The sequence below is a fragment of the Salminus brasiliensis genome, chromosome 11 (genome assembly GCF_030463535.1).
Source record: "Salminus brasiliensis chromosome 11, fSalBra1.hap2, whole genome shotgun sequence".
Taxonomy (NCBI): domain Eukaryota; kingdom Metazoa; phylum Chordata; class Actinopteri; order Characiformes; family Bryconidae; genus Salminus; species Salminus brasiliensis.
Genome location: NC_132888.1, coordinates 3030700 through 3052611, shown reverse-complemented (window position 1 = coordinate 3052611; position 21912 = coordinate 3030700). Strand labels below are relative to the sequence as shown.

At 43.8% G+C, this 21912-nt stretch overlaps 1 protein-coding gene across 3 annotated transcripts; it reads right to left on the bottom strand.

The window, feature by feature from the left end:
• Nucleotides 1–11801: 11801 nt before the first annotated feature.
• On the bottom strand, nucleotides 11802–20982 carry dusp12 (dual specificity phosphatase 12). Of its 3 annotated transcripts, none has more exons than XM_072691473.1 (7): nucleotides 20955–20982; nucleotides 18636–18915; nucleotides 16775–16888; nucleotides 16505–16623; nucleotides 16224–16311; nucleotides 14426–14606; nucleotides 11802–11994 (listed from the first exon to the last, which is right to left on the bottom strand). In XM_072691473.1, the coding sequence occupies exons 2-7, from the start codon at nucleotides 18893–18895 to the stop codon at nucleotides 11845–11847; spliced, it is 912 nt and encodes a 303-aa protein (XP_072547574.1). In that variant the 5' UTR covers nucleotides 18896–18915; nucleotides 20955–20982; the 3' UTR covers nucleotides 11802–11844. The 3 variants fall into 3 exon arrangements, with proteins under 3 accessions (XP_072547574.1, XP_072547573.1, XP_072547572.1); XM_072691472.1 differs by having other exon boundaries at nucleotides 20959–20981; XM_072691471.1 differs by lacking the exon at nucleotides 20955–20982 and adding an exon at nucleotides 19552–20908.
• Nucleotides 20983–21912: the final 930 nt, after the last annotated feature.

Genomic DNA, 21912 nt, shown 5'->3' with positions numbered 1-21912 from the left:
GTGAAGGACCCCACTCATCCCTCACATGGACTTTTTTCACTGCTGCCGTCTGGCAGAAGGTACAGACTTCTAAACTTACAGAGACTGAAGATAACTTCCTATTTATCTTATTTATATATACCTCATTACCTGCTATATTTAGAAAAGTTAACAGTATCTCAAAATAAGGGCAATATTTTGAAATTACGACGGGTCTGATGTGTCCAATTTCTGTTCTGGGCCTATCTAGTTCACAAAATAGGCTCATTATCCCATGTGCATGTAAGAAGGGGCGCTGTGGGAGCCCACTGATTGATGATGTCCGCTCTGAAAACAGGCTGGAAAGAAACAAGCCCACTGTAGCTGTGAGTTTTGCAACACGCCAAGTTCGGTTCAAAGGGATAGCAAGCAAACCTGGATGAGCCAGTCAGCTCAGTGAGCCTGAAAACAGCTAAAACACTCCACTAAGGTCATTCACTCGACTCTGCAGTCTCAGATATGAGGTTTTATTCTCTAAAGGTGTGTAATTTGAGCCTCTGTTAGCTGGAACATGGTCTGTGCTGTGTTTTTTAGCCTGAATACTAACTTCTATAGCTAGCTAAGCCTAGAAAGCCAGCCACAAGGGCAAACACCACAGAACCGGCCTCATTTCACCAGTCTTTCTATTGCTGTTATAGTAGCACGTGTTTTTATTGGCAAACACTTGTGTCGGTAGTCACAAGTGTTAGCCACCAGGAGCTGCACTGGGCCATCTGATCATTGGTGGACCTGTAGCTGAGTTAGTGCTAGCTAAGCAAAGGCTAGCTTACCGAGAAGGCTTCGGATTTACACGGAAAAACCACAGGACGAACAACGTTAAATTCAGCTTTCAACCTGAAGTTCACTGGCGTATAAACATAGCTATAAAAGTGGGCCTGGGATGACTGAGCTAATGCTAACCAGCCTCACTTCCCTCATTCTGTGAGAGCGTGACGACATTGTCCTGACAGTCGTACTTTCTGCAGTCTGTCCTGTATCGTTTTGTTTTTGCAGCTACAGTGGGCTTGTTTCTTTTCAACCTGTTTTTAGAGCATGGCATCACTAATCAGTGAGCACCCACAGCGCCCCCACTCTGTGGCTTTCTTACATGCACATGGGATGATGAGATTATTTGGCTGTGAACTAGATAGGCCCTAATTGCTGTATACAGTGTTACTGTTTTACCACCTACGTCTACCTAGTACTTTCTTTACAGATTCCTATCCTCACACACACACACAGACATCGCCACGAACTTAGGCCTACTTGAATCCAACTGGGCACAACATCTTAACCACGGCAGACGCCTGTGTGTCCTCAGTGTCCTCTTTTTTGAAACCCAAAATATGGTCACCCTACTTTAGAGCATTGGATCAGCCTCAAATGGATGAAGCCTCCAAGTTTAACTATCATCTTTACCTCCAGTTCCTTCCACAAGTATGTACTGTAGACTCATTTACATTTACGGCATTTAGCCGACGCTCTTCTCCAGAGCGACTTACAAAAGGGCTTCACTGGTTACTCAAATAGAGCCTCAGCTAGTCTGAATAGACTAAAATAAAAGATCCCTCTAATATGAAGGGACATGGAGACCATAGTACTCTACACTTCACCCAAGTACTCTCAGAAGAGAAGGAGGGTCTTCAGTCTGGGTGTGAAGACAGCGAGTGTTGGACTCTGCTGTTCGGACACCCAGGGGAAGTTCGTTCCACCACTTCGGTGCAGGACAGAAAAAAGTCTGGACACTCGTCTTCCGTGGATCTTAAAGGATGGCGGGTTGAGTCGAGCCGTACTTGAAGCTGGAAGGGTTCTTGGTGCAGATCGGCTTTTGACCATCGCCATCAAGTTCGGAGGGGCTGGCTGGTCCAGTCTTGGCTTTGTAGGAAGCCAGTAAAGAGGACAAATATAGGTAAAAGTATATTCAACAACCAGCCCACTGTACAAGCTAGTGATGAACCCACTAAACAAGCAAGACTGTGAAAAACCATGAAGACCTTTGTCTTACGAAACTGAAGAAATGTCTTTGTGAGCAAAAGGTTAGGACACCCTAGTCCCTAAGAGCTGGTATTTTCCCGCTTGGCTGAAATAACTTCAGTTAAATGATCTACCAGTCTCTGTTTCCCACTCCTCCATGCAGAAATCTTTCAGCTGTGTTAAGTCTCAGCTTTAGCTTTTAGACACACGGTCTCACGTTTTCCTCCATGGTCCTCTGATTCAGTACAGACTTCCTAGTGGATTCTGTGTTGGAGAGCTTTCCAGGCCCTACTGCAGCAAAGCAGCCCTAAACCACAACAGTTCCACCTCCATGCATGAGTAGGGTTCTTGTGTTCAAATGCTGTGTCTGTTACTGTGTCCAAATAATTCACCCTGGGATTCATCTGTCCAAAGCTCATTGCTCCAGAGGTCCCAGTTCTGGTCGAAGTGTTTTCCGGTACATTTCCTTCCATCCTCCCGTTTAATTGAACATGTTTGGTCTCTTTCTGATGGTAGATGCTGTACTTTGACTTTAGCTGTGGCGAGAGCTACCTGTAGATCCCATGATGACATTTTAGGATCATTTGTGGTCTCCTGTTGGACTAAGCTTACTAGGACAGCCTGATCTGGCCATGTTGGTCAGCTGTTCTACTTGTAAATGATGTAGTGGACGGTGGAACATCTGATTTCTAACTGTCCTGAGATCTTTTTAAAAACCTTCCCAGACTCCTCTGCATCTATAGCCTTCTTCTTAAAGGCTTCAGAGAGCTCTCTGGATCTGGACATGATGATCTGATCTTCACCACTCACTTCAATCATCAATCAAGATCAGACCAGACTAAACGTCTAAGGTTTAAATCAGACAGACTCCTCCAGAATAATCCTCTGCAACCATGTTCTGATCATCTGCAGCTGGTGTTCTGCTCCTGGGTCTAATTCTACACATCTGAAGGAGTAATAAATGTGTGTGTGGAATTAACTTCTATTAATTCCATTTTATAAATGATGATCAAAGATGTTTCTTCAGGTGTGTGAGTTTAGTTAGATTACCTCCATCCCTCAGTGTTAATCAAATGAAGATAAAACCTACAGATGTTTAAATATATCAAAAAAGACAAAGGTTTTCATGGGGTGTCCAAACTTTTTCACATGGCAGTAGTTGTGTACACCTAATCCAAGCCCAAACACATAGAAATGTATAGGAGCCACCGATAATGTAAGTCTGACCTCGTTTAGACTGGATGACCTCACTGCAGTCCAGCACAACACATGCCTCTCGAAACCACGGATATCGGTCGTCTGTTGAGGAAGACATCTGCATCTCCTCCCACAGTGAGCTCACACTCAAACACACAGAGCCTTCTGACCTCAGGGGCTACTAAATCATCAATCAGAGGACCTGCTGGGTCTGCTTTACCCCTCTCTGACCACACAGGCCCCGATTTATAGCACTAATTCCAGCTCATCTCCGGAACCAGCTGACCTGAAAACTGGCCTCAGCAGGCTGTGTTTTCTTTTAAAGAGAACGACCCTGAGATGTTTCCTCCAAGACAGTGGCCTCTTCAAAAGAAGGAGGACGAAAGGAAAACACACTCACCACACTTCCTCCTCGAACCCTCCTCCGCATGGGCCTCTCTCAGGTCAGAGAAAGCTGGAGCTGTTCTTTTATCTGAAGAACTAAACGGTGTCCAGGAGATAAGAGGAACGTCTGACTGGCCTTTCGGAGCTCCACCTTGCTGGTGTACAGTTGGAGAACGTAGGTCATCCATGGCTCTGTGCGTAGATTTGAGAGAGGCTGTGGCCAGTGAGTGGAAACACATGGTAGGTGTTTCTAATAAAGTGGCCAGTGAGTGGAAACACATGATAGGTGTTTCTAATAAAGTGGCCAGTGAGTGGAAGCACATGGTAGGTGTTTCTAATAAAGTGACCAGTGAGTGGAAGCACATGATAGGTGTTTCTAATAAAGTGGCCAGTGAGTGGAAGCACATGGTAGGTGTTTCTAATAAAGTGGCCAGAGAGTGGAAACACATGGTAGGTGTTTCTAATAAAGTGGCCAGTGAGTGGAAACACATGGTAGGTGTTTCTAATAAAGTGGCCAGTGAGGGGAAACACATGGTAGGTGTTTCTAATAAAGTGGCCAGTGAGTGACAGCACAAGGTAGGTGTTTCTAATAAAGTGGCCAGTGAGTGGAAGTACGAGGTAGGGTGTTTCTAATAAAGTGGCCAGTGAGTGGAAGTACAAGGTAGGGTGTTTCTAATAAAGTGGCCAGTGAGTGACAGCACAAGGTAGGTGTTTCTAATAAAGTGGCCAGTGAGTAGAAGCACATGGTAGGTGTTTCTAATAAAGTGGCCGGTGAGTGGAAGTACAAGGTAGGGTGTTTCTAATAAAGTGGCCAGTGAGTAGAAGTACAAGGTAGGGTGTTTCTAATAAACTGGCCAGAGAGTGGAAGCACATGGTAGGTGTTTCTAATAAAGTGGCCAGTGAGTGGAAGCACATGGTAGGTGTTTCTAATAAAGTGGCCAGTGAGTGGAAACACATGGTAGGTGTTTCTAATAAAGTGGCCAGTGAGTGGAAACACATGATAGGTGTTTCTAATAAAGTGGCCAGTGAGTGGAAACACATGATAGGTGTTTCTAATAAAGTGGCCAGTGAGTGGAAGCACATGGTAGGTGTTTCTAATAAAGTGGCCAGTGAGTGGAAACACATGATAGGTGTTTCTAATAAAGTGGCCAGTGAGTGGAAACACATGATAGGTGTTTCTAATAAAGTGACCAGTTAGTAAAAGCAGAAGGTAGGTGTTTCTAATAAAGTGGCCAGTGAGTGGAAGCAGAAGGTAGGTGTTTATAATAAAGTGGCCAGTGAGCAAAAGCAGAAGGTAGGTGTTTCTAATAAAGTGGCCAGTGAGTGACAGCACAAGGTAGGTGTTTCTAATAAAGTGGCCAGTGAGTGGAAACACATGGTAGGTGTTTCTAATAAAGTGGCCAGTGAGTGGAAACACATGATAGGTGTTTCTAATAAAGTGGCCAGTGAGTGGAAGCACATGGTAGGTGTTTCTAATAAAGTGACCAGCGAGTGGAAACACGATAGGTGTTTCTAATAAAGTGGCCAGTGAGTGGAAGCACATGGTAGGTGTTTCTAATAAAGTGGCCAGAGAGTGGAAACACATGGTAGGTGTTTCTAATAAAGTGGCCAGTGAGTGGAAACACATGGTAGGTGTTTCTAATAAAGTGGCCAGTGAGGGGAAACACATGGTAGGTGTTTCTAATAAAGTGGCCAGTGAGTGACAGCACAAGGTAGGTGTTTCTAATAAAGTGGCCAGTGAGTGGAAGCACATGGTAGGTGTTTCTAATAAAGTGACCAGTGAGTGGAAACACATGATAGGTGTTTCTAATAAAGTGGCCAGTGAGTGGAAGCACATGGTAGGTGTTTCTAATAAAGTGGCCAGAGAGTGGAAACACATGGTAGGTGTTTCTAATAAAGTGGCCAGTGAGTGGAAACACATGGTAGGTGTTTCTAATAAAGTGGCCAGTGAGTGACAGCACAAGGTAGGTGTTTCTAATAAAGTGGCCAGTGAGTGGAAGTACAAGGTAGGTGTTTCTAATAAAGTGGCCAGTGAGGGGAAACACATGGTAGGTGTTTCTAATAAAGTGGCCAGTGAGTGACAGCACAAGGTAGGTGTTTCTAATAAAGTGGCCAGTGAGTGGAAGTACGAGGTAGGGTGTTTCTAATAAAGTGGCCAGTGAGTGGAAGTACAAGGTAGGGTGTTTCTAATAAAGTGGCCAGTGAGTGACAGCACAAGGTAGGTGTTTCTAATAAAGTGGCCAGTGAGTGGAAACACATGGTAGGTGTTTCTAATAAAGTGGCCAGTGAGTGACAGCACAAGGTAGGTGTTTCTAATAAAGTGGCCAGTGAGTGGAAGTACGAGGTAGGGTGTTTCTAATAAAGTGGCCAGTGAGTAGAAGCAGAAGGTAGGTGTTTCTAATAAAGTGACCAGTTAGTAAAAGCAGAAGGTAGGTGTTTCTAATAAAGTGGCCAGTGAGTGGAAGCAGAAGGTAGGTGTTTCTAATAAAGTGGCCAGTGAGTAAAAGCAGAAGGTAGGTGTTTCTAATAAAGTGGCCAGTGAGTAAAAGCAGAAGGTAGGTGTTTCTAATAAAGTGGCCAGTAAGTGAGTCAGCTAATGTGATTGTGACTCTGTGTTCACTTCCAGCAAACTGCCGTAACTTTCGACAGCTGCCGTAAAACGCAGGCTGTCACAGAGAGGACAAAAGGGGGCCTAAGTGCCATGGCTGCAGTTTTACAAGAGCTAAACAGGTGTGTGTTATAGGAACCCACTGAAATCCTATTAGTTTAAGGGAAGCTGAAGCTGCGAGAGCATGGATGTAAGAGCTATATAACTGACCTAACACAGGTTTACATTGTTCCACAGTAGTTACTAAATAATAAATACCCGTTATAAACACCAGTAATCCACTAATTACAGGTTAATAACTGAATAAAACCGGTTAGATCAAAGGGTTACAGTTTTTCAATCAACATATTTATAACTTAACTTTTTTAACATGATTGCTGGCTGCTTTCAGTCTCTTTAACGACAGGCGTAGACAGAGCAGCAGTACCCGACAGGCGGACTCCGGTCCAGGGCCGGGCCTAAACAAAATCCGTTGAGATGGATCCATCTAAACTTCACAGGAACTTCGCAGGATCTCCTTTCGTCTCCTGCGGTCCAATCCCACATTTCTCAACACTCATGCCTAATACGCGTAATGAAACCACGGCCATTGTGAAGCGTGGTCATGTGAGGCGCCACGAATGACACCAAACATTTTGAACAAAGCTAACCTTCCCCAGAACACGGAGGTACGAACCGCACAAATCAACCAGCCTAAATCACTGAGTCGAGCCGCCGCAGCACCGCAGCGCACTCACAAATGAGCACTCGCAACTCCGAGTCTCCGCCTGGTCATTTCACCTCAGTTCCAAGTTTAGACGTGGTAACAGAAACACTAAATTGCAGGGTTTGTTTGCACATGCACTACATGTCCAAAGGTTTGTGGACACCCTTTCTATGAAATACTATCACAATCAGCTACTTTGAGTTGCACCCGCTGCTGACACAGATGTGCAAGTTCACACACACACAGCTTGTCTAGTCCCTGTAGAGAAGCACTGCCAATAGAATAGGACTCTCTGGAGCAGATAAACATGATGACCCTATCGGCTCCATGCTGCCTAAAAATGCCAGGCGTGGGCTATAGAGGGGTGTAAAGCCCCCCAGCATTGAGGAGCTGTGGAGCAGTGGAAGAACTGTGTTCTCTGGAATGATGGTGGTGGAGCTCCATCCAGTACTTTTGGGATGAGTTGGGGATGACGAGGTGGGGTGGTGATCATCATCCAACATCCTGACCTCACTAACGCTCTTGTCGCTGAATGCAATCAAATCCTCACACCAATGCTCCTTCAAAATCTGGTAGAAAGCCCTCTTCTTCCTCTTCTTCTTTTCTGGACAGTAGAGACAGTTACTCCAATAATAGCAGGACCAGCTCTTTATAATAGCCTTGTTGATTTTAGAAGAAGCAATGAATCAGCAGGTGTCTCAATACTTTTGTCATTATAGTGTAGAATTTTTCTCTATGGACTTTCTGACCTGTGAGATACATATTTGAGTAACCCTGTTCTAGTTCTGCAGATGGAGACACCTTGTTGATGAGAGATGGTCAACAGAGAATGGTCAGACTGGTTGGAGCTGATAGAAAGGCAACAGTAGCTCAGATAACCGCTCTGTACAATCGCAGAGAGCAGAAAAACGTCTTGTCAACTTCTACTTCTTTCAGCCAAGACCAGAAACCTGAGGCTGCAGTGGCTCAGCACAGCCTCACCAACACTGGACAGCTGACGACTGAAGGAGAAACGTAGCCTGGTGTGATGAGCCTGGATTTCTGCTGAGGATCACCGATGGTAGGGTCAGAGTTTGGTGCCAACAGCTGGAATCCATTGATTCGCCTTGCCTTGTGTTGACAGTCCAGGCTGGTGGAGGCAGTGGCAAGGTTTTCCTGGCACATTTGGGACTGTTCACTACTTCAGTACTATTGCTGACCATGTGCATACCTTCATGACCACAGCTGACCTTGTACCCATCTTCTAACAGCTACTTCCAGCATGATGACGCACCAGGTCTCAAAGCAAAGGTTTGGAAAGGCTGGTTTTTCGCCAGTCACCAGGTCTAAATCCAGTAGAACATCTTTGTTTGGGATGTGGGTCCCAATCCTGGCAACTGGCCCATCTTGTGGATGAACTGGCCCATCCTGTGGGCTATTTTCAGAGCAGGAGAAGACCCCTCATGCTTTTACAGAGCTCTCTCTCAATTCTGTTCGGGCCAAACCCAAGGTAAGGAAATGCCTCTCGCTGCCTCTCAACAGCTACTCAATCATTCACTCAACTCAATCAATCAGATGGTCACTACCACACCACACACACACACACACTCATTCAGGACAGCTCTCACCACTTTCAAGTGGGGGTCAGGTCATTACACTGGGGATATGACCCTCATAAACTTGACAGGATCTGACGACTCCCCCCTAGACAGTCCCTGGGGCTCCCGCACTCTACATTACTACTGACGATGGGGCCTAAACAGGGCACATGCTCACGACAAGCCCAACATCAGATGTGCAGAAAGCTGCAAAAGTATTGGCCCCTCTCTGCCCTCGCTAGCCCCAGTTTATAGCCATCATTCCAGTTCAGAGTGGAGTTGAGAACTGGGCCTCAGCAGCCATCTCTGGCCCCTTCATCCAGCCGTCCAGTCCTGGAGTGTTGTAGTGTTGGAGTGGTGTGGAGCACCCTCACTCCCTGCTACGCCTACCTCCTCCACAGCGTTCCTGACTGGACGAGACATCACGAAGGGGGTTGTCTTCTCCAGGGAAGACCATCTACTTTAGCGGCCTTCTGTGGTCTTCCAGGTTTTCAGAGTTGCTGAGCATTCCAGGCCATTTCTGTTTAGTCCATTGGCAGCCTCTTTCACTTGTATCATCACTTGTTCGGACAACAGACACTAAATGGACAAAAGTATTGGGACACCTGCTCATTCATTGTTTCTTCTGAAATCAAGGATATTAAAAAGAGTCGATCCTGCTTTTGTTGGAGAAACTGTCTCTACTGTTCAGAGAAGAGGAAGGCTTTCTACTAGATTCTGGAGGAGCATTGCTGTGAGGGTCTGATTGCATTCAGCAATAGGAGCGTTAGTGAGGTCAGGATGTTGGATGACTGATCACCACCCCACCTCAACCCAAAAGTATTAGATTAAGTCCTATTGTATTGGCGGTACTTCTCTCTACAGGGACAAGACAAGCTCTGCGTGTGTGTTTTTGCAATGTATGCAACTTAAAGTAGCTGAATGCATTCATTAGACGAGGTGTCCACAAACTTTTGGACATGTAGTGTGTTAACTGTTCCTGAACAGCTACACAATGCAAATTCAAAATCAAAGGGTTTTGTGATATTGACCCTTTAAAAAAAAAAAATCATTGTCATTTTTATTGTTATGTTGCTCGGCAACCATAGCCTACTGTTCACTGCACTGCTCAGCCTGAGAGTTGTGTGTGTAATTTGTCGTGCGGTGGTGAAATTACCGTAACACAGCCTTGAGTGGAGCTCATTAGACAAGCAGGAACAGGAACCAGTCGAACACAAACAGGAAGAGCTCGGCTCTGAGGACTGACTCGCTTCAGCAGGATTTAGAGCTGGACGTTGACTTGGGTCATAAATTTCTTCTTCATGGCTTCTCCTGGGGTGGGCCTGCTTGTGTGTTTTGGACTTCAGCCTGAACTCAGAGCGACCAACGGATTCAGTACTGGAGAGTTTTTCACCATCTGAATTAAACAGGTTTTAAAACGTAGAACTTCCTCAGGCTGGACAAGAACCCTTACATGTGTGTGGTCAGAATTTAATGAATGACCGCTTACACGTCATCTGAGTGGGTCAGTCTTCACGTGCTGCACCAGAACCTGCTGAGGAACTGGGAGCTCGACTCGTGAAGATCGCGCTGTTAGGTAAGAGTCAGACTTAGGACTGGGTTTAGACTGAAGTTAAGGTTAGTGATAGGTTTGGAACTGGGTTTGGGTTAAAGTTTTGGTTTAGGATCAGGTTTAAATTAGGTTTAGGCTTGGGTTTAGGTTGATGTTAGGACTGATTTAAGATTGGGTTAGATTTAGAATTGGGTAAATGTTAATGTTAGGTCTAGGATCAGGTTTAATTTAGGTTTAGGCTTGGAGTTTAGGTTGATGTAAGTATTAGGATTAGATTTAAGATTGGGTTAGGTTTAGAATTGGGTAAATGTTAATGTTAGGTTTAGGATTAGGTTTAGACGGAAGTTAATGTTAGGTCTAGGATCAGGTTTAATTTAGGATTAGGATTAGATTTAAAATTAGGTTTGGGTTGACATTAAGGATTGGGTTAGGTTTAGACCGAATTTAATGTAAGGTTTAGGATTAGTTTTCATTTAGGTTTAGGATTGGGTTGATGTTAAGTTTAGGGTTAGATTTAAGATTAAGAAAAGGGCAATGTTAAGGATTGGGTTAGGTTTATGATCAGGTTTAAATTAGGTTTAGGAATAGAATTGGGTTTAGGCTGATGTTAGGTTTTGGATTATATTTATGATTTGGATTGATGTTTAGGATTGGGTTAGGTTTGGGACTAGGGGCAGTGGTGGCTCAGCGGTTAGAGCGCCGGGTTATCGATAACAGGGTTGTGGGTTCGATTCCCGGTCTTGGCAAGCTGCCACTGTTGGGCCCTTGAGCAAGGCCCTTTACCCTCTCTGCTCCCCGGAGTACTGGAGTTGGCTGCCCACCGCTCTGGGTGGGTGGGTGGGTGTGTGTGTGTGTGTGTGTGTTCACTACCAGATGGGTTAAATGCGGAGGACACATTTCGCTGTACAGTGACAAATACGTGCACCTTTACCTTTTAGGTTGAGATATAAATTAAGTTTAGGTTTAGGATTAGGTTTGGGTTTATGTTAAGGATTAGGTTAGGTTTAGGATTAGGTTTAGATATAAATTTAAGATTAGAGTTAACATTATGTTTAGGATTAGGTTTAGATAGAAGTATTGTTAAATTTCAGATTAGGTTTAAATTAGGTTTGGGGTTATTTTAAGGACTGGGGTTAGGTTGCAGTTAAGATTAGGGTGAAGTTTAGGTATGGAATTAGGCTTGGGTTACTTAAAGCTAGGTTTAGCACGGAGTTTGGATTAAGGCTTAAAGGTTTAGACCGAATTTAAGGTTAGGTTTAAGATTGGGATTAAATTAGGTTAAGGATTACGTTTGGCAGACGTTAGGTTTAGGGGAAGGTTTAGGTTTGGGTTAAGGCCAGGTTCATGTTTAGGATTGGGATTAGGCTTGGGATGAAGTTTAGTATTAGAATTAGGTTTAGACTGATATTAAGATTAGATTAAAAATAACATTTTTCTCTTCCTGACCCACATTTGAAAATCTATTAGCTTCAAAACTCAAAGCTTTTCACTTTTTTCGGTCCAGAAATGTTGATTACTTACATTACTAGATGTATTTAAATGATTTCTAAGGTAATTTAAAGTATATTACTCCATATTTTTATTATCAGAAGAAGGATGGCAAAAAAATGCTAGGTTACCAAAACTGCATATGCCAGAAGCGGCATTAGGACAGCAGCAGTATGGCGCCACTTAGTGGATAAATAAAGAAAGTAAAAATACCCATCATGCAATGACTGCAGCAGTGATCAAACTCCCAGAGACGTTCTCTTTCTTCTTTCAGGAACAAATTAAAAAATAAAAAAATTAAAAAAAACACAACACTGGAACGATATACACCTTTATTGGTGGTACTGAATGGTCAGCAGTGTCACTTGAGGGCTGATATGTTGATGTGTTTGATCTCATCCACTCTGTTCTTGTGCATCTGGAAGGCAGGGGTCACCCAGCGTCCACACGAACACTGCTCACCATACCAGTTAAAGGAGCCCAGCTTGGAGCTGCATTTGGGACAGAGAAGCTGCAAGAGAGCATTCACACACAGCTTTACACACCTTTCTACAGGCTCCTGCAAAGGTCTGGACACCCCTGGGCACACACTGCAGATTCATACTGGATTAATATCACTCCACAGTTATTACTGTCAGACTGTACACACTACTACACACACTGCAGATTCATACTGGATTAATATCACTCCACAGTGATTACTGTCAGACTGTACACACTACTACACACACACTGCAGATTCATACTGGATTAATATCACTCCACAGTTATTACTGTCAGACTGTACACACTACTACACACACACTGTAGATTCATACTGGATTAATATCACTCCACAGTTATTACTGTCAGACTGTACACACTACTACACACACACTGCAGATTCATACTGGATTAATATCACTCCACAGTTATTACTGTCAGACCGTACACACTACTACACACACACACGCTGCAGATTCATACTGGATTAATATCCCTCCACAGTTATTACTGTCAGACTGTACACACTACTACACACACACTGCAGATTCATACTGGATTAATATCCCTCCACAGTTATTACTGTCAGACTGTACACACTACTACACACACTGCAGATTCATACTGGATTAATATCCCTCCACAGTTATTACTGTCAGACTGTACACACTACTACACACACACTGCAGATTCATACTGGATTAATATCACTCCACAGTTATTACTGTCAGACCGTACACACTACTACACACACACTGCAGATTCATACTGGATTAATATCACTCCCCAGTGATTACTGTCAAACTGTACACACTACTACACACACTGCAGATTCATACTGGATTAATATCACTCCACAGTTATTACTGTCAGACTGTACACACTACTACACACACTGCAGATTCATACTGGATTAATATCACTCCACAGTGATTACTGTCAGACTGTACACACTACTACACACACACTGCAGATTCATACTGGATTAATATCACTCCACAGTTATTACTGTCAGACTGTACACACTACTACACACACTGCAGATTCATACTGGATTAATATCACTCCACAGTTATTACTGTCAGACTGTACACACTACTACACACACACTGCAGATTCATACTGGATTAATATCACTCCACAGTTATTACTGTCAGACCGTACACACTACTACACACACACACGCTGCAGATTCATACTGGATTAATATCCCTCCACAGTTATTACTGTCAGACTGTAAACACTACTACACACACACTGCAGATTCATACTGGATTAATATCCCTCCACAGTTATTACTGTCAGACTGTACACACTACTACACACACACACGCTGCAGATTCATACTGGATTAATATCCCTCCACAGTTATTACTGTCAGACTGTACACACTACTACACACACACTGCAGATTCATACTGGATTAATATCACTCCACAGTTATTACTGTCAGACCGTACACACTACTACACACACACTGCAGATTCATACTGGATTAATATCACTCCACAGTGATTACTGTCAAACTGTACACACTACTACACACACTGCAGATTCATACTGGATTAATATCACTCCACAGTTATTACTGTCAGACTGTACACACTACTACACACACACTGCAGATTCATACTGGATTAATATCACTCCACAGTGATTACTGTCAGACTGTACACACTACTACACACACACTGCAGATTCATACTGGATTAATATCACTCCACAGTTATTACTGTCAGACTGTACACACTACTACTCCACACACACTGCAGATTCATACTGGATTAATATCCCTCCACAGTTATTACTGTCAGACTGTACACACTACTACACACACACTGCAGATTCATACTGGATTAATATCACTCCACAGTTATTACTGTCAGACTGTACACACTACTACACACACACTGCAGATTCATACTGGATTAATATCACTCCAAAGTTATTACTGTCAGACTGTACACACTACTACACACACACTGCAGATTCATACTGGATTAATATCACTCCACAGTTATTACTGTCAGACTGTACACACTACTACACACACACTGCAGATTCATACTGGATTAATATCACTCCACAGTGATTACTGTCAGACTGTACACACTACTACACACACACTGCAGATTCATACTGGATTAATATCACTCCACAGTTATTACTGTCAGACTGTACACACTACTACACACACACTGCAGATTCATACTGGATTAATATCACTCCAAAGTTATTACTGTCAGACTGTACACACTACTACACACACACTGCAGATTCATACTGGATTAATATCACTCCACAGTGATTACTGTCAGACCATACACACTACTACACACACACTGCAGATTCATACTGGATTTACCAGAGAAGGCTGTGTAATGCACAATGTGGTGTCAGGCTGGTGGATTAGTCAACAGGTCAGAAGTATTTCAGGTGCGTGAGATTATGAGCTGTACCTGTCCATCCATCACACCAAGCAACGCCTCCTCCATCCACTGGACCGGCTCTATGAAGTACGACGTGCACTGTTTCTGATCTCCTGCAGGACTCCCGACACTGACCCTTTTATGGGAGAAGGCAGACGCACCGCTGCCCAAACAGTGACTCAGGATGCTGGAGTGGCGGAAGAGCGTCCGTCTGGAAAAAAGACCACAAGCAGCGTAAGCAATGGTAGAACAGTGCTGTGGTTCTCAATCACTGTGTTCATCATTAGAACATCTCCAAAGTTCTCCTCTCTCATGGAGTCTAGTGTTATTTAGAGTTCTCCTCAGATCAACACCTGGTTTGGTGGTAAATCAGGGCTTAATGATGGTAAATCAGGTGAGCTGCTGCTGCTGCTGCTGCTGATGGAGTTGAACATATCCTCCACGCTGTGCTGGCTGGACTGGGGGGCGTCCAGGAGAAACCTGGAGGAACCGAGCTGAAGTCTTTCAGATGAAGGGGTCTAAATGTATGTCTCATGTAATGGTAGAGCAGTGCTGCTGTACTGTTCACACATCATAAATATGGAATGCACATGTAGTTACTATGTCTGAGTTCTGGGTTTTAGGGTCTTTTTAAAGGCTGTTTTTCTGTTTGATTTTTCACAGTAAAGCCTTTGAAATATTTGACGGGCTCTGATTGGTTTGTTATTGTTTAGTTTTTAAGCCCATTTTTTGCCTGACAAGATTACTTTCCCGGTAGATGACTCGATTACTAATAAAACTGATTGGTGTCAAATCAAAGTCAAATCAAATCAAATCCTGTTTATTGCCACGTCAGATTACACAGGTGTAAAGGTGAGTGAAAAGCTTTGATGCATCGTCCCTCACAGTAATACATAAAAACAACACATTTTACAAAATAGAAATACTGAAAATAATAGAAATATTTACACATTAACTTATACTACACATTTACACATATTATACACACTCTCTATTTACAATACCTCACTGGCTTAAACATGTAAATATACTGGTTTTGATATAATCTGAATTTTTACATTATTTACAAAAGACACTGAATGGGTGAGAATATAGGTGTAGCGTGGGTGGGGGAAAGTCTTTTATGCGTAGGGTCTCCAGTAGTAAGTGTGTTGGTATAGGGCGGGGGTGTGATGATAAAGATGGATTACTGTTCGGGACAATGGGGCAAGTGCCCCTAAATACCTGGGGTCTCGACTGGACTCAGACTGCAAGACCCAGTATAGCTCAAAGCTTGAGACAGTCAAATCAAATTAAAAAGACCACAGATATTTACCAAATAGAAATACTGTAAATATAGAAATAAAATTACTTTATCTGTAAATAATATGTAAATAATATTCCACCACTTTGGTGCAGGACACAAAAAAGTCTGGACGCTCATCTTCCGTGGATCTTAAAGGATGGCGGGTCGAGCCGAGCCGTACTTGAGGCTCGAAGGGCTCCTGGTGCAGATTGGCTTCTGACCATCGCCATCAAGTACGTTTACATGTTTAAATATACATATTTGATATAAATCTGAATGTTTACATTATTTACAAAATACACTGGGTGGGTGCGAGTTCAGAGATAGCTTGTGAGATAGCTTGTGGACTGTGGACCGGTCCACTGCGCTATTGCCTGTTCAGCAGCCTGATTGCTTGAGGGTAAAAGCTGTTGTTGAACCAACTGGTGTATTTAAAGTGTGTGTGTGTGTGTGTGTGTGTGTGTGTGTGTGTTTGTGTGTTTCAATACTTGATAAACAAACAAAGGCACACACACAACTCAGCAGATCTGAAATGTAGCTCACCTGCATTTTCTGCATCTGTAGACCACCTCAGTGTTTTGGGTGTGTGCGGGGTCAGCGGCAAATACATCTTTTGGGAGATTCTGAAGTTCTGAAGGAGACAAACACAAGATCACTCAGTCTTCTGGTCTTCAAAGCTGCTTACAGAACTATGGGAGTGTTTTGCTGGAGCTCAACAATCCTCCATGAATCTGAAATCTTACAATCCTCTAATCTAGACTCGGTCTGTTCTCAACACCACGTAAAAAACAAGCAAACCTGACAAGCGTGGAGACCGAACATACCTGGATATTTCTCAGTGACCTTCTTCAGTCTGTACTGCTTGTATAACGGACTGTTTGTGTCCAGCTCACAGCTCATTGACTCGTACAGGGCCAACTGGTCAAGAAACTCCTCGTTCATTCTGAAAAAAAAAAACATAAGAAGACTGTTCACAAACTGGCAGTTAGTAACTGACTGTGTGATAGGGGAGCCCTATCGAGTGGGTGGGGATTGGACTACGTTTGGGGAAGAAAAGAAGAAGAAACCTGTAAACGGACTTTATCTGCACTTACTTAACGTCCGGTTTGAGCTGCTGGAGTTTGGTGTACGCATCCTGCAGGCTCAGCTTCTGTGTTTTCATCAAGTAAGCGGTCACTACAGCGGCACTTCTGCTTTGACCCACATGGCTGGGAAACATAATAAAAGTGCATGACAATAAAGTCACTCTGACCCACCATCACATCTACAGTAGACTCCTACTGACCCACCATCACATCTACAGTACACTCCTGACTGACCCACCATCACATCTACAGTACACTCCTGACCCATCATCACATCTACAGTAGACTCCTACTGACCCACCATCACATGTACAGTATACTCCTGACCCACCATCACATCTACAGTACACTCCTGACTGACCCACCATCACATCTACAGTCCACTCCTGACCCACCATCACATCTACAGTCCTCTCCTGACCCACCATCACATCTACAGTACTCTCCTGACTGACCCACCATCACGTCTACAGTACTCTCCTGACTGACCCACCATCACATCTACAGTACACTCCTGACCCACCATCACATCTACAGTACGCTCCTGACTGGCCCACCATCACATCTACAGTACACTCCTGACTGACCCACCATCACATCTACAGTACACTCCTGACTGACCCACCATCACGTCTACAGTACTCTCCTGACCCACCATCTCATCTACAGTACACTCCTACTGACCCACCATCACATCTACAGTACACTCCTGACTGACCCATCTCATCTACAGTACACTCCTGACCCACCATCACATCTACAGTACTCTCCTGACCCACCATCTCATCTACAGTACACTCCTGACTGCCCCACCATCACATCTACAGTACACTCCTGACCCACCATCACGTCTACAGTACTCTCCTGACCCACCATCTCATCTACAGTACACTCCTGACTGCCCCACCATCACATCTACAGTACACTCCTGACCCACCATCACGTCTACAGTACTCTCCTGACCCACCATCACATCTACAGTACACTCCTGACTGACCCACCATCACATCTACAGTACACTCCTGACCCATCATCACATCTACAGTAGACTCCTACTGACCCACCATCACATCTACAGTACGCTCCTGACTGACCCACCATCACATCTACAGTACACTCCTGACCCATCATCACATCTACAGTAGACTCCTACTGACCCACCATCACATGTACAGTATACTCCTGACCCACCATCACATCTACAGTACACTCCTGACTGACCCACCATCACGTCTACAGTACACTCCTGAGTGACCCACCATCACATCTACAGTACACTCCTGAGTGACCCACCATCACATCTACAGTACACTCCTGACCCACCATCACGTCTACAGTACTCTCCTTACTGACCCACCATCACGTCTACAGTACTCTCCTGACTGACCCACCATCACGTCTACAGTACTCTCCTGACTGACCCACCATCACATCTACAGTACACTCCTGACTGCCCCACCATCACATCTACAGTACTCTCCTCACCCACCATCTCATCTACAGTACACTCCTGACTGCCCCACCATCACATCTACAGTACACTCCTGACCCACCATCACGTCTACAGTACTCTCCTGACCCACCATCACATCTACAGTACTCTCCTGACCCACCATCACATCTACAGTACACTCCTGACCCACCATCACACCTACAGTTTGCTCTTAACCTGACATCACATCAACAGTACTCTCCTGACTGACCCAGCATCACATCAACAGTACTCTCCTGACTGACCCAGCATCACATCTACAGTACTCTCCTGACTGACCCATCATCACATCTTCAGTACACTCCTGACCCATCATCTCATCTACAGTACACTCCTGACCCATCATCACCACACTGATACTAAAACCCTGCAGCTTACCAGTGGACGAGGACAGATGCCGTTTTGCCTTCAGATGCACTGAGAGCTTCTGTTATGAACTGCACACAGCCATCCAGTCTGCTGAGAAGGTCTGTAGATGAATCATCCAAGGCATGGACAAATTTCAGGTGAAAGCCAGAGACGTTTGGCTCCTCAGAGTCCACAGTGAGGATATGGGTGACTCCTGCATTAGTCAGAGCTTCAGTGTCCTTCAGATCCGAGACAGATCCGATATAGAGTCCAGTCTCCACAGCGATCATGGTGCTCCCATATATGCAGCCTGGTGGATGATGACAGATTAGAAAAGGGCAAGGTGTCAGGAACAGGGCTTCTATTTCCGTGGTGAATTGAGTCATGAACATTAGTCTACTCATCTCTTTTTCAGGGGTTTAAGTTGATGTTGTGATGCTTGTGACACATTCAGATACTGCTCAACATTCTCCGCCCTCCATAAAATCCTCTCAGTACTAACTCTCTCTTTTTTTACCTTCTCTGAGTAAATGGCCACCCAGCCCGACCTGCTGGAAGATTGCCTGCTGAGGTCCCCTCTACCTGCGTCAAACCAGCTGCCACCTACCGGTCCAACCAGCAGGCCCCCACACGACCACCACCACCCATACCAGACCAGCGGCTCACCCTCCTACCACTGCTACCTGTTTAATGACCATGTTCAAACCTAAATGGACTCTATGGTAACTATCTGCACTATTAATATTAATATCGCCACTATTAACTATCTGCTGTATCTGGTTTGGTCATTTTTATCATTAATGTTTAAATAGTTACATTTACATTTATGGCATTTAGCTGACGCTCTTATCCAGAGCGACTTACACGGTTACTCATATTACAGAGGTGGGCCAATGTAGTGTTAGTCATTGGGTCTTGCCCTATTGGTGTAGCGCAGCATAGTTACCCAGACCAGGATTCGAACCCCAGTCTTCCCTTCTATTGCTACCTGTTGCTCCACACCAACCACCAGAGGAGGACCCATCCTCCTGTGACCGGAGGAGGATGGGTCCTCCGGGTCCCCCTTGTGAGTCTTGGTTCCTCCCAAGGTTTCTTCCTCCAGCTCGGAGGGAGGTTCTCCTTGCCACTGTCGCCGTTGGGGTCTGCTCACTGGGGGTCTTGGATCCTTCATGTCTTGCGTTATGTCTTCTTTCTTCTTTATCTCTGTCTAAGAGGAGGTGTCCTGGACACCTGATCTTCCTGACACTCCCCTCGGGTAGAAGACTGCGATCCATCAAAACCAGCACAACACGTCATGCTAACAGCTTCTTCCCCAGAGCTGTAGCGCTCCTCAACCACAGTGGTCACCTCCCACTGTAAACCTCTAAACTTACAACTGAACTGTACCAAACCGGACTGAACAGCTGTTTTGCACACCTGTACAGATGTTCTTTTCTGTAAATATATTTTCAGCTCTTTATTACCTTTAGTACTTTTTACTTTTTTAATTTATCCCCTACCCTATTTATTGTTTAGTGTCATTTTCCTTTAGTTTAAGACTGTAAATAATCTGTGTTCTGTGTGTTTTTTGTTACTTGTCATACGTGTTGCTCTCACCAAGACAAATTCCTTGTATGTGTAAGGAACATACTATACTGAAATAAAGAGATTCTGATTCTTTTATTAATTATTATTTATGCAAAGCTGCTTTGTGACGACAACAGTTGTAAAAAAGCTATACAAATAAATCTGACTTGGCTTGACTTTAGATCCTGGACTGCTTCACTGTAGATCACTCCTCTCACCCTGGAGCTGCAGTCTTTTAATTTACTCCAGAAAAGCATCCAAACCTGAGGAGAACAGAGACTAACACACTGTAACCCCTGAGCTGAGGTTTACTGGATGGACTGAGGAGCTCCACTGGAGTCCTAGAAGTTACTTAGGACCCATGTAGTGAGTTAAGATCCCCCATATGATCATCCCAGCCCCACTGGGAACCCTGGGAACCTTGGGAACCTTGGGAACCCTGGGAACCCCAATCCCAGCACGTGTTTTCTCGGTTCTCACACACCTGAGCAGTTGGTTTATTAGCTAGAGCTGATCAGGTGTGCTAGATAAGGTGAAAACACTCTCCACACTAGTCTGGGGGTCTTCAGTTCTTCTGGGACTGTGGACCCCTGATCTACACAGACACGTTGCTCAGACATCCCGACCCTTTCTTCATTAACAGGCGATCTAGCGACATTGTATATATTTTAAAATATATAATCAGCATTGTCAGAAGTTGTAGATCTGCATGTAATTCTGAAACGAGGCTGAAAAACATTTAAAAACTATAAAAAAATAAAAAAAGAAGCAGAGAAGCGTTACCTGCCTCTAACGGTCCCGCACAATAACACGGCCGATGGGGAATGAGCAGTACAGCACTGTAGTTCCGGGTTGGCAGGACTGTCAGTCGCCTCCCAGCCGCTCGAGGGCACCAAACACCCACTCATAATCCGAGCTGTGGGTTTCAATCATTTATTAGATTAATGTAATTGATTTGACTTTTTTAAGTGTATTTGTTTAAATTATTTGTAATAAATATTTATTTATATGATTTACTTTATTTTACTTCAATTGTAAACTCAGTGCATTCAGTTTACTTTATTATTTAATTTTATATATATATAAATATCTAAAAAAAAAGAAAAAGGTAATTCTTTAATGCATAATATTTGGAGATGGGTGTGGCATTTTTTATTTAATTTAATTATATTTAATGCAGATAAAGGTTGACTCTAGGTTGATATTATTAAAGGTTGATATTATTATTATTTTTATGTATTTAATTTTCATTTATGTATATGTATGTATATGTATATATTCGTTCATTTTACATGTCTATGTTTGAAACAACAGCCTCTCCATATTTTTTTTGTTTATTATTGTTTTGTTTATTAATTTATTTATAATTAATTTTGATGAAACAGTTAATTAATTATTTCATTTTTTCAAGACAACCATATTTACCATTTGTGACACAGACATACACCAGTGATCCAAGGGGCCAACAGTGGCAGCTTGCCGAGCCCAGGTATCGAACCCACAACCCTGTCCTCAGTAGCCAGGTGCTCTGACCACTGAGCCCCCACTGCGCCATGCAGCTTCAGCTGAAGTTCAATGGAAGTAAATTCATTAGGGATTCTGTCGGCTTTTGCTTGTATGTCAGTTTCAGGCCCTGAAAAAGCTCAGCAGACACTTCTCGTACCCTAATTAAAATGATGATTTAAGCAGTTGTTTGATGTATAAATAGTAAGTAATCGATTTACAAGCCAATTTACCACCC

Bases quoted from the DNA above. Each gene is read 5' to 3' on its own strand.
- dusp12 (XM_072691471.1), bottom strand. From the start codon at position 19,879: ATGGATCGCAGTCTTCTACCCGAGGGGAGTGTCAGGAAGATCAGGTGT. The intron at 18,916-19,551 runs GTAACTATGCTG...ATCATCCACCAG, and splicing joins GGGTTCGAATCCTGGTCTGG to GCTGCATATATGGGAGCACC. The intron at 16,624-16,774 runs GTAAGTGCAGAT...TTTTTTTTTCAG, and splicing joins CAGCTCAAACCGGACGTTAA to AATGAACGAGGAGTTTCTTG.